The sequence below is a fragment of the Lepidochelys kempii genome, chromosome 7 (assembly GCF_965140285.1).
Source record: "Lepidochelys kempii isolate rLepKem1 chromosome 7, rLepKem1.hap1, whole genome shotgun sequence".
NCBI classification, from domain to species: Eukaryota; Metazoa; Chordata; order Testudines; family Cheloniidae; genus Lepidochelys; species Lepidochelys kempii.
In genome coordinates, this window is record NC_136386.1 from 41,688,892 (window position 1) to 41,702,031 (window position 13,140).

At 41.0% G+C, this 13,140-nt stretch overlaps 1 protein-coding gene across 9 annotated transcripts in view; it reads right to left on the minus strand.

The window, feature by feature from the left end:
• IPPK (inositol-pentakisphosphate 2-kinase) overlaps positions 1-13,140 on the minus strand; it is a 100,615-nt gene that overhangs the window by 54,490 nt on the left and 32,985 nt on the right. For 2 of the 9 annotated variants that reach the window (XM_073352357.2, XM_073352354.2), the window contains exons 2-4: positions 7,255-7,302; positions 4,205-4,332; positions 687-857 (exon numbers count right to left, since the gene is read on the minus strand). The exons of 1 other annotated variant lie outside the window; for it this stretch is intronic. In XM_073352357.2, coding sequence (XP_073208458.1) covers positions 687-747 — 61 coding nt within the window. In that variant the 5' untranslated portion in view covers positions 748-857; positions 4,205-4,332; positions 7,255-7,302. Of the gene's footprint in view, positions 1-682; positions 858-4,204; positions 4,333-5,949; positions 6,032-7,254; positions 7,303-13,140 lie in introns of those variants that run through there. 6 more of the 9 variants (XM_073352358.2, XM_073352359.2, XM_073352355.2 and 3 more) reach the window with 5 other exon arrangements.

Consider the following 13,140-nt stretch of genomic DNA (forward strand, 5'->3'; position numbering starts at 1 on the left):
TTAATTAAAGTGGCATAATTTTCGTTGACAAAGCTCTGTAGTGTAGACGTAGCCTGAGCTTACTTATCTGTATTAGCATAGTATGATTTCCATTAACCAATAGGGATTACCAATATGAAAAAAAGATTATATAATAAACTATTATATAAACAAGTAGGAAGAGAAAGAAGCAAGTGTTTAGATGGCATTTTTGTCATTCTAGAAAAATTAAAATTTGTCTTATTTAATTAACTCAAGTAGCATTACCCCTAGTGTTTTGTTTTTTTCCAACTGTGAGGCTGGCTCTCCCTTAGGATCTTTTGTGGAGGCTCAAGTGAGCCTTGGGAAAGGTTAAGGAAAGGAATATTCTCTGTTTTGCTTGAAATGTACCTAAACCAGAAGCCAATATTGAATATTCAGTACTAAACAATGACCTCTCAATAGATTATAATTGATTTCTTGTTTCTTGACTCATGAACCCGCTCTCCTTCCCCCCCCCCCAAAAAAAAAAAAAAAGGTGGTTAGCAGGCAACAAATCTCAGCAGGATACCATGCTGGCAGGACTGAAAACAGGCTGCCTAAAGGCAGCCATATTCCTCCCCACCTGTGTAAGAAGACCCTTTGTTCCAGCACTCTCTTTTTAAATTCTTTTGCATTAGGTGAGGCCACATTTCTGTGCTTAGAGGTTTATGACAGATTATACCTACAAAGCAATCCTCCATTGCAGACAAATGAACTAGAAGGCCTTTTCTGTCTCTCAACTTCCATGGCTGTCAAATTACTGGGCTTCTAAAGTCATGGTTTCTCAGCTGGGTACACAGCTTTGGTCTTCAAGTTGATAAACAACTCCTCCAGGGTCAAATATTAAGTCTTCAGTTCTGTTCCAAGAAAAACTAGTCATTTCTAAATATGAATAGGATGTCATAACATTAAAATTATATAATATCCTATTTAAAATACAAAAAGGATTTTCAAACCACAGTCTGACAATCACAGTGCCTGTCAGCCAAAATATGGAATGCTGAAACCAGCGCAAATCAGCTCCACTTCAGAACTCAATTCCATAACATGCTACAGCAGTGTTTGCACAGATGATGCACACTATCCCTCCTGTGACACCTTAAAGACTAACAGATTTATTTGGGCATAAGCTTTCGTGGGTAAAAAACCCACTGTTCGGGATGTGCAGAGGAGAAGGGGTGAGGTAAGAGCAGCGTATGGTCTCCATGTGAATTTTAAAGCAGCAATAAACTTTCTGCCAACACTGCAGGTTTGACTATAAAAGGACCAATGAAAGGAAGCTGCTGACAAGAGTATTGTCTGACTAACCAAAAACAAAACAATGGAAAAAGGGTAGAAAATGAAAGACAAAGTTAGTTTTCCATACAAGTAATTATTAGGACATCAGCAGCAATTTTAAGAGGAGATCTTTTATTTTTTTTTGTTTAAGTGTAATATTTGTAAGATTGAGTGCTGAATGCCTCCAACAGGAGGGTCACTCAATATAAAGATTAAAAACATGAGCTTCTTCTTGGCTACCTGGCCAGTCTGCACATAATCCAATAAGGGTTTTTTGTTGGTTTGTTTTAATATCTGCATATTACCGTCAGCTTCAGGACTATTTGTATTATGCAAATTACCCCCTTATGGCTTAGAAACAAAGCAGCAAACTGAGTATTGTGTGATAAACTGGGACAGCATTCTTTTTCTTCTTCTACGCTTAGCCAAACAGTCGGCTGTAGCAATTGTTTGCCATTTGGTCCGTTCCTGTTCAACTGCGAAAGCTTGACGGCCTGAAAATCCAACATCGGAACAGACTTAATGAACCCATGTAATAGTGGGGTCTGCCGCTGGGCCACCTCCACCCCTAGGTTGGTGGAATTTTATCCCGAATGTTAGAAGCCACCTGGAGAATGGCGTTTGCTGGAACGTCTTGTGGCATCCTTGCGACATGTCCAAAAAGCATAAGGTGCCGCCTGCGGACAATGGCCCCAGTAGTCTGTAAATCCGAATGACCATAAACATCTGCATTACAGATGAAGTCATTCCACTTTATGCCCAATATATGACGTTGACATTTTGTGTGGAAAGCCTTCAGCTTTGTCCAGTATGCATGGTGTAGCGTCCATGTTTCGCACCCGTACAACAGTATGGGAAGGGTACAGGTCGAATAAATCCTGAACTTGGTTATCATACTAAGACGACGTTGATTCTATATCCACTGGAAACAGTCCATGGCAGAGGCTGCAATGCCAATTTGATGGAGAACCTCCATGTGAGAATTAGAGAAGCTGGTAAGTATAGAACCCTAATGGCAAAAGCTGGAAACTGATTTGATGGTTTCGTTGTTCAAAGTGATTGGAGTCACAGGCGGACCTGGTCCTAGATTTTGCAGTTTTGTCTTTGACCATGAAACATTGAGACCATTCTTAGTTGACTCCCCCTCCATATGCTCGAGTGCCTCATGAAACCTGTCAGGGCTCTGTACTAAAAGAACGTCATCAGTGTAGTCAAGGTCTGTGAGTGAGAGATCACCGATCTCAAGGCCTATGGACCTGACAGAATGCTGCATTATAAAATCCACTGCCTGACAAAAAAGAGTGCAGGAGCCAAAACGCAACCCTGCCTAAAACCAGATACTGATTTAAAAGGCGCTGACATCCGGTTCCCCCAACGTACATGGGCAGTGGTTCCATTATGCAGCTCTCTAATCAAGTCCAGCAGAGTGGTAGGGACACCTACGTCCTTTAAGGCCTTCCATAACACAACATGGTCTACTGAATCAAATGCAGCCTTAAGATCAACATATGCTACATGCAGGGGCTTCCTGAACTCACGATGCATCTCCGACAGCAAGCGAAGGACCAGAATGGCATCTAATGTGGACCTGTTCCTCATAGAGCCTGACTGTTGGGGATGACATTTCTGATGTCGTGAAGGCTCCAGGCATGCCAGCAAAACAGGTGCAAACACCTTCCCTGGAACGGAAAGCAAGGTGATCGGCCTGTAGCTCTTACATTCGCTGCACAGTCCCTTGCCTTTATAGAGTGGATATGACAACGCCGTCCTTCCAGGTGGTAGGCAGGGATTCAGTTCTCCACACCAGACGAAAGATGGCCAGAAGTGATTCTGCTACAGGATCAATAACACATTTTAGCAGCTCTGAGGGGATGCCATCAGCAATGGCTGCACGTCCATTTTTCGGTTTAGAGATGGCACACTTCACTTCATTCTATGTTGGTGCACCAGTACAAATGTCTGGATCTGTCACAGTCTCATCCCCCCATCCCCACCCCCAAGAGGTTGAGATGCCATTCTAGAAGTACTTGTCTTAAACACCATGGTAAACCAAAAAGAAGAGGACTGTCACTAGGTAGCTCCGTTGAGACTGCAAGACCTGACGTTTTTCTCTGTATAATGTTGACAGCATATTACCACAACGTAATGGCTGAAAAGTATATCAAGGTCACCTAAACTATCCAATTATACTTCTCCAAGGAGTGGGAAAGGAACAAACTAGCCGCTTTGAATCAGAGAAGTGAAATAAATTTTACCTTTTAAACTATTCTGTATCTAAAATCAGATGAAACAACTGCAAACATATTGATAACCAAGTGGAATTTAGTGAAGGGTACTTGTATGAAAAACAGAGCAGGAAAATCAGTTTAACTTTTGATGGCTTAGATACGAGACAGTAATGTACAAAATTGATCCCACAACAAAAGATGTCGGCTCCTTTATAAGGCCCATGGGGACAAAGACAGCTCTGTCCCGTAATTCGAAACAGAACATTTATTCACTGGGGCCACAAGTAAACATGATGCACAGCTTCATGCTCACTTCAGTTATTAGAAAATTCTGAGAGTCAAATTTTTGCACAACTTTTCATTACATTCTATAGAATAAAATAGCTTTTGGAGTTTCAAGTACTAAGCAGGCCAGGTGCCAATCACTGTAGCAGATAATTTTGCTCCGTTGCTTTTAACATAAGAGTATATTGTTTTCAGAGCTAGCCAAATATCAGAGGTCATGGAGCTACTAGACACATAATAGTGACCTATATCAGTGTCAGTTGTTGCCTACTATTTGTTATATCATTAGCATGGTGCATCTTAAGTAGGGCCTCTGATACATAGGAAGCAATCTAGTTAATGAATGTGGAAAACTGGTAAACTTCTGATGTATTTTTATGAAAGAATATGCATGACTCAGTTTCCCCTCTCACCTTGTATTGTTACTTGTCAAGGATTCATGGGGTTGACTTCTCTATCTTCCAGCAGGGGAGATATGACAGATGAGAGACCTCAGAAGCATGGAAACTTTCAAGACTATTATATTGAGATGTGCCAGTCGCTATGGGTACATAAGATAATCAGATTTTTGTATCAAGGCATGTTTTTGTTCCTGGCTTGCTAGGTGTTTCCCCTGTGGAATCCGGAATCACTTGGAGGTAACTAACGCAAATCCCTAGACAGGTGAACAATTCTATCGACATACTACCCCTTTGGGGAAACTGCATATACTGTTTTTAACTGGGTTCAGCAGGACCAGTAAACAAATAACTAGGAACTGTATAAAGGGTCAGCCTGAGCTGACTTAGGGTGACTAACTCTGGAACAAGGAACAGAGACATACCAGTATCCCATTCAGACAATGGGTAATACCTGGTACGCTTAGCATGCGTGTCACAGTTCAGGGCAACCACACATGTATACCCGCTCTACAGTCCACCTAAGGCACCCACTTTAGGTTCCTCAGGCCTCACCTCTCTTGGGCAGAGATCTGCATCTGTCCCACTCCTGACCAGGGATTTTCCCAGGATGCACAGTTCCCTGCCTGCATTATGATATTCTCCTCAAGCTACACTGCCTAAACAGGCCAAGCAGCTGTGCTTTGCTTTCTCTCCAAAAGCCATGAACAGCTGTAACTGCCAACAGTAACAAGTTAGCACACAGCGCTTTATAAGCAAGGACATTTATTCTTAAGCCAGTACTGAGAAAACATTTAAAAACGATAAAGAACCTACACACATACTACCAAGCTTCCTGGAGATCTCTCCCCAACTCCAACAAGGGCTCTGGTAGGCATCAATCCTACAAATCCCCAAATGGGTTTTCTGTTGTTACAAGTTCGTAACACCCCAACCAATGGGTTAGTCTTTCCATTATACAGCTTGGGCCTTTGATCTTGAGACCCTAAGACCAAGTAACCACCAGACAATGGTTCTCTCCTCAGGGCATTCCTTTAAAGGGCTGGGTTTTTGCATAACCAGAGGTGGGGAATTTGCCCCTAGAGATTCCCAGAACAAACCACTTGACACTGTCTCAGAAGTCCATTCTTGTCTGGTACATTGTTCAATACAGTCCTCTGAATTCATAACACTTCCCGGGATTCACATCCCATCTCCCCTGTAGAGAGATTACATATAATCCCATCCCACAATAATGCATAACCTTTACATTTAGTACAATGGACTTTGAAAATACTTAAACTTAATTCAGTAAGGTTTTCTCCCCCAAGGATATTGCAGGAAACTGCTACGTGTGTCACAGCATGTGTACACCATTTATTATTTTACGTTTTCTCTGTAATGCTTTTGTACTAAATAAATATATTTTGTTTTGTGAAGGCTGACTGACTACAGGTAGACACAGCCATAGCCCCTGAGAGCGTGCAGAACTGCAGGCACTAGACTAAAGTCACACCTGCTGTGATAAGCACAATGAATTGCAAGAAAATTGCAGCCTAAAGCCTCAGTCTGGAGGGAGAGGGGCATGAGTTCCTGCCTTGAAGAGGTGAGAGCTAGAGGCCTGAGACCTGAATAAGGGTGCCCTGAAGGAGGCCAAGAAGGAACAGTTATCCCAGAATTGTGACTAAGAGACTGACTGACTGCAGTAGATAAAGTGTACATTTAGGATCTGGTTTGTTTTTTAAAATCAATTCATTTAAAAAAAGTTCTTTGTTACTTACATGTTTATCTATTCCTAAAGCTTATTCTTTAGCTCAACTCATTTGTTGCTGTGTAGACAGAGCTCAACTGCATTTGCTGGAACTAGGCCAGATGAATAACAAAATTATTGTACTGGTAATGCAAGTAGGGCTTAGTGTGATATATAAAACTCAAGGTAGTTATGATTTCAAGTGAGAAGTGAAAAGGAAGAATGGCTGATTTAAATAATAAAGATTCTGATTTTATGCATTAAAAGGAAGGTGAAGAAAACAGACATATGAACAGCACTGTCTACAAAGGAAGTTTTTTGACAATTTTTTCATAAGATGTCAGCAGGTCTTTAGTGATGATAGGGGAAAAAACCCAAGGCATAACATAATATCTAGTGTAATACTTCTGACCTTGAGAATAAAGTATCTGAGACATTTTGAGCAATAGCCTCCAATGACTCTCCAAGAAGCATTAATGAGCGAAGAATTCTGAAGTAAGGAATAGGATCAGAACTGGTGGTCAAAAAAGGCAATTACAATTATTTTATGCTGTGGTAGCATCCGGGGCCCTAGTCATGTTTGGTAGTCCACTGTGAAAGAGGCTGTATATAAACACATAGAAGGACTCAGTCCTTGCCTTGAAAAGCTTATAATCCATCTTGTCATTAGTTTCCTTAAGTCGGAGCAGACTTAGTTCTTGTTTACAAGAGCTCTTAGCTCATGACTAGCCAGGAAGTAAATGTACCCCACACTAGCCCACTGCACAGTAAGTATCTGTGTGAACCTTGCAGCCACACTAAAAATCCCATACTGAGCAATTTCAAAGCATGGTAGATCAAAGCCCACTAAAAAGCATTAGTGTGTACATGTTTACAGTACACGGCAGGACAGTGCCAGGTAATTAAGTGTTCCTGTAGACAAGCCCTAAAAGAATGAGCTCTTGCAGATACTGTAAGGCATGTCAGATTAATATTTTGTCTTATAGCTAATGGAGTGGGTTACCACTAAATTGTTCAACTCTAGGCCAGGGTAGAAGCTATTTATAATTGACTGACAGCGCCACCCCACTTCCTTAGGGCTTTTTAAAGTATCTTATACTGAAAAAACCCTTAACAGTTCCCTGTCAGAGCGTCTACTACTGAACCTGTACTTCCAAGAGCAGCACCAGATTAACAAATCAGCACAATGCTTTTCCCAGTGGGCTCCAAAGCTTCATTGCATAGGCCCCAGAGCAGACTCCGTTATAAAAGTGGGCATTAATATGGGATAGAAGTGGAGAGTTTCTTAACAGAATGGGTGAACAGTAACAAGTCAGAAGAACGTGTTGTCTCTTACCTTATTGCGGTTTGGGGAAAACTTCAGAAAACGCAGCACCACACATCGCTAAAGAAGGGAGAGAGTGGGGTGGGGGGGAAATTGTTACATTAGCACTAAAAACAGTATGCTCATTTACGCAGTTTAATTTCTAAAAACAAAATCATTAAACAATTCATTTAAACATGAAAGAAAGGCAAGGTAGGAGATCTTGTGGTTAAAGCACTGAATCGAGATTCAGGCTGGGTACTACTCCCAGCTTTGACAGATTTCCTCTGTGTTCTTGGACACGGCACTCACTACTTCCACTCACAATCTGTAAATTAAGGATAAGACTTCCATACCTCACAGGACTGCTCTGATGATAAATTGCTCAGATATTATGGCATTGACCATCACAGAAAAAAACCAAAACGAAACCAAGTATTTTCTCCGTGAATTTTGTCTCCACATGACATAGTTCTGCTAGAGACCTAGTTGCCTGAAAAAATCAGTACATGATTTCAAGATATTCAGAAGATGTCTACTGACAACACTCAAATAGCTGCAATGTTGAAATTCCCCCTGGTAACGACACTGAGTTTATGAAAGTGAGCAGGTATAAAGAAAAAAAGAGCCACAGCTTTACCACTAAAAAGTCACATGTGACATATTGGACAAAATACCATAGATTTCCAATATGGTCCCTCCCTCCAAAACCACAAGTCAAGATTTTTAAGACACAAAGTGAAGTTACTTCAGCATAATATTAATTTTTTTCAATTCTATACAGGAAACCCACACTCACGTTCACAAGTTAATCACAGGCAAACTGTATGAAAGAAACAACACACTTGTCCCGGATGAGCACTTTCATTTTAAGAGTTCAAGATGAAACAAACAACTGTTGGCCTTATTTAGATTTAGTAAGAAACTGTAAATAGCTGATTAAAGGTCTAATAAAACACCACTTTCCTTGGAGTTGGGAATTCACCTGAGGAATCCTTGCACTCTCAAAAGTCAGTCCTGCCCCCAAAGAGCTTACAGTCTAAGTAGCCAATCTGCAACACTTACTTAACTGCATTTACTTTCCTTATGTGTTAAGTCCAAAAATGGCAGACTTTGAGAGGGACCAGGGCATCGTAGAAGACAGCCTTTATTACACAAAACTCTGGGGACCACAGTAGGGAAAAAAATGAAGCATTTGTTTTCTGTGGTAAACACTTAGCCACCTAACTTTTAGCAAAGTTCCAACCATATTATATGAGACAAAAAAGGAACTACATGTGTCATTTGCTCCTATTGATTAAAGTGTGTTGAAAGCAGAAAAGATACCCTTAATGCAAACTGGGGAAGACACACTTGATTTTGCATCTTTCTGTTACGTTAACTGTGAGTATGTGAAGAAAGTCTCTGGCTATGTTGCAAATAATTGTTTATTGTGCTTGTATGTGCCCAATTCAAAGGTGACACCATGACAAGACAATCGATTCTGAGCACTGAAAGCTTTAACTGCATATTGCTGAATGGGAAAGAGCAATAATTATTTTTAATAAGTAGTGTGAAAAGGAAGAGCACCATGAGGAAGGCAAGACAGATGGTGATGGCAACGCCAAAACACTAACAAGTGAGGTCTGGTTACCAACATTATAGTTAAACCAAAAACAGCCCTTCTGAATTCCAATTTAACTGATCTTAAAAGGGTTCTGATGCTTTGGATTGAAAATTACATTCTTGAAAAAAAATGTTGTAGATAAATCTAGTATTAAAACAAATTAACTTGCATTTGACTACTGTACTGACAAAAATTGCTGGATGGCATTTGTTCATTTCTATAGTTCTGTTACTTTTCTTGATAATGTAAGTGTTGGGTTGGAACTTACATACTGCTTACTTTAAAGTATTACATGGAAAGCACTCTTGTACAGTTGTCAACTGAAATATGTCTTTTCCTCCATGTTTTTAAACATTTAGATAAGTGACACAAAAAAAATTCCTCTTAGCAAGTTTGAAGAAAGACAGTGCAACATCCCTTTAATGTTACTGAGCTTTGAGAGATGACAATCTGAGGTCACTGTATTTACATTGCAACATCTACTCAACTGTTTAAAACCCAGGTTTTGCAACTTCCATTCTTACAAATAACAGAAATGCAGTTCTAGTAAAGTGGTACACTTTAAAAAAAAAAAAAAAAAAAACCTTAAAATTGATTTCCAATTTAGTTTTGATAAATCATTATCTCATGATAAATAGCTACAAGTTTTCTTATGTTCCTTCTATGCAGTCTCAGCAACGAGACAGATTACCAAAGAAGGGAAGGTTTAGACTTTGGTAAGTATCCATTAACTCACATGAATTCCCATCTACTATTAAGTTACTTTCATCCTAATGCCCATCTTAACATTGCATTGATATTCTAATTATTTGATCAAATTTGTTCCCTCCTGTTATTTACTTAATATATTTCATTAAAGAAGGCAACTTCTAAGAGGTAGTACACAGATGAAAAAATGTTACAGCGAAGGAAAAATGTGCTGGTTTTCGAAGGATTAGATGTAGAGCACAAAGGAAAACTTGTGCTGATAAGGTGTACGAACAATGTCACCTATTGGATGAAATCTCTTATGTGGCACCCATTCTTGTAACTGATTTGAATGTTCAACCAGGAGGATATTGAAAATGAAATCTCCGAGACAGTGTACTTACCTGGATACAACAGAACTAGTCTTAAACTAAGTGGGAGTGATTATTATTCAGGATTTCAAGCATAAAGCCAACAAGACCTAACCTTTTCTAAAACCTCTTCTCTGCATTCATCTTACAAAGGAAATGGTACTTAAAAGGTAACACCCCCTCCATGCATGCACATAAGAGAAAGTGACCTTTCATGAAAGGACCAAGGACTCAGTTTACTAAAATGTCCAGGTCAGACAGAGAAAAACGTGGGTCAGGAAATAAAGTGGACCAGAATGAAATAAATGCAGTGAGAAAGGTAAATGCAGCGTGCTATATATTAAAAAGTCTCAGGTCTCCCCTTCAAGCAGCAGGAGGTAGCAAAATAATTTTGGGCTTCTCCACACAGAGAAGTTGTACCACATTAATTATAACTACACAGGAACACTTAATGTGACACAACTTCACCAGTGTGGATGCAATAGTGGTATAAAAGGTGGTTTATATCAGCCTAACTATTCCCATATAGAAATGGAAATAAGCTACACAGGTCAAAGGCAATATATGGACCAAGGTGTGTGTCCATAATAGGTGCTATGTTGGTATGACTTTCAGTTTTGGGTGTGAAGGTCAGGGATATTAGGGGAGATAAGTGATAACTGGACCATGGGCAGGGTGACAGGAACAACAAGTAACTAGGTAAATAAACAAGAATATTCTGTTGTCTTGTCATTAAAAAAAAAAAGGCATAAAAAGGATAAATGTATGTAAGGAGTCCCATTCATGCCTGGAATAGCTAGTGAGGCGAGAAAGCGTGTGCGCTCAATTTTGCCTTATGTGTATGTGCAGTACGTAGCACAATAGGGCCTCAAAACTAATTAGGCCTCCTGTGCTGTAATACAATAGAAATAAAAAATACCTGCTCTTTCAGCCAGTCTGAAATTATTTGTGTCTGCATACTGGGTGCTCTTACATTCAGAGATTACTCACCTAATGAGAGTGAAGTAGGTGGACTGAAGAATAGCTTTGCCTTTCGCTTGCACTATCCAGAGAGAATGTTGAAAGGAAAGACTTCTCAGGAAAGACTTATAGTGTACCAAGTAAGATGTAACAAAAGAATCTATGCAGTGAAAGTGAGTTAGGGGCTGACACAGAGGAGAAACACAAGACAAGACAGACTAAAGTGGTTTTAAAGGATTGTTTTGTTTATTTAGGCCAGGTCTACACTACAGTTAGGTTGATGTAAGGCAGTTTACGTTGACCTAATTTTAGCGTCTACACTACCCTTTCACCGATGTAAGTCCCCCACTATACCGACCTAATAACTCCACCTCCAAGAGGGGCATAGCGCTTAGGTAGATGTGGTTAGGGTAGACTCTGCACAGACACTGCGTTACTTACATCACCTGTCAAAGAAGCTCCACATGGAGCCCACAGCCCAGGCTGTCAGCACCTGGCAGCAATGCTCATAGCTATGAGCTCCACGCAGGGATTACAGCTCAAGCTGTCAGCCCCTACACTGCCCCACTTAAGTTGGTGCAAGCACTCCTGGTGAGGATGCACGCAACCAGCAGCAGGAGGGTACTGTGTAAATGAAAAAAAACACAGTAATACTGCAGTGGCTGTACATCAACTTAACATAGGTCAACTTAATTGTCAAGTGTAGACAAGGCCTTACTCTCGGATGTGCAGAGAGATTGCACTGGCAGAGAACACCATATAACTAAAACAATCCCATAATAAAATTAGCCCTCTTAAAGATAAAAATCCCAACTATCCTGGTATTTCTACACAAATGCACACCCCGCCAAACTTTAAGTAAGCAGACGTCAACCCTCCCTGTGTTGGAGCTGACAAGTTTTAAGAGAGATTCTGTACAGCTAGACTAAAGTAATCAACAAGAGCAGAAACAAGTGATCCCTGCTAATCTCCACATAATACTTACATAATTCTGATAAAGCATCCAATCATTTTAATGGAAAGGTTTCCAACTGCCAAACATTCTAGACTCTGAATACTTTGGCAGCACACAAGAAGCTCGATCAAATATAAGGGTTTGACACTGAATACATAGGCCTGGTCTATACTTCAAGGTTAGGTCAAATTTAGCCGTGTTAGGTCAATTTTAAAATGAATGCGTCTACACAACCAACCCCATTCTGCCGACATAAAGAGCTCTTAAAATTGACTGCTGTACTCCTCCCTGACAAGCAGAGTAGTGCTGGATCAAAATTTGGGATAGTGTAGATGCAAAGCTGTGCAATTCGATGGTATCGGCCTCCAGGAACTATCCCAGAGTGTTCCAATGTGACCACTTTGGACAGAACTTTCAACTCCAATGCACTAGCCAGATACACATGAAAAGCACTGGGAACTTTTTAATTTCATTTCCTGTTTGGTCAGCGTGGTGAGCTCAGCAGAACAGGTGACCATGCAGTCCCAAACAAGCTCCAGCATGGAGCGAACGAGAGACACTGGATCTGATTGCTTTTTGTATGGGGAGAAGAATCTGTCAGGCAGAACTCTTATCCAGCAGAAAAAATGTTGACATATATGCCAAAATCGCATACAGTATGGTGGACACAGGCTATACCAGGGACACACAGCAGTGCCACATGAAAATTATGGAGATCAGGCAAGCCTACCAAAAGACAAAGGAGGCAAACGGTTGCTCTGGGTCAGAGCCCCAGACATGCCGCTTCTATGACCAGCTGAATGCCATTCTGGGGGAAACCCTACTAGTACCCCACCACTCTCCATGGACACCCGCAAGGTAGCAGCCTCATGCAACACGGAGGAGGAGAATGAGCAGCAGGCAACCGGAGAATCCGTTCGCCCAAGCAGCCAGGACCTTTTCCTCACCCTGAAGCCAATACCCTCCCAGGGCGTATTGTTCACGGACCCTGAAGGTAGAGAAGGCACCTCTGGTGAGTGCACATTTGTAACACTACAGGGGCTAACAAATTGTTTTTAATGTTTGATTTGCCCTGAACAATTGGGAGGCATTTGCAGCCAGTACGGCTACTGGAAAAGTCTGTTAACCTGTCTGTGGATGGAGAGGGAATCCTCCAGGGACATCTCCATGAAGCTCTCCTGGAGGTACTCTGAAAACCTTTGCAGAAGGTTTCTGGGGAGGGCTGCCTCATTTCGTCCTCCACAGTAGGACACTTTACCAAGCCAGTAGCAAGTGGTCTGGAATCACTGCAGCACAAAGCATGGCAGCGAATGGTCCTGGTGTTTTGGTCGCACTCATGC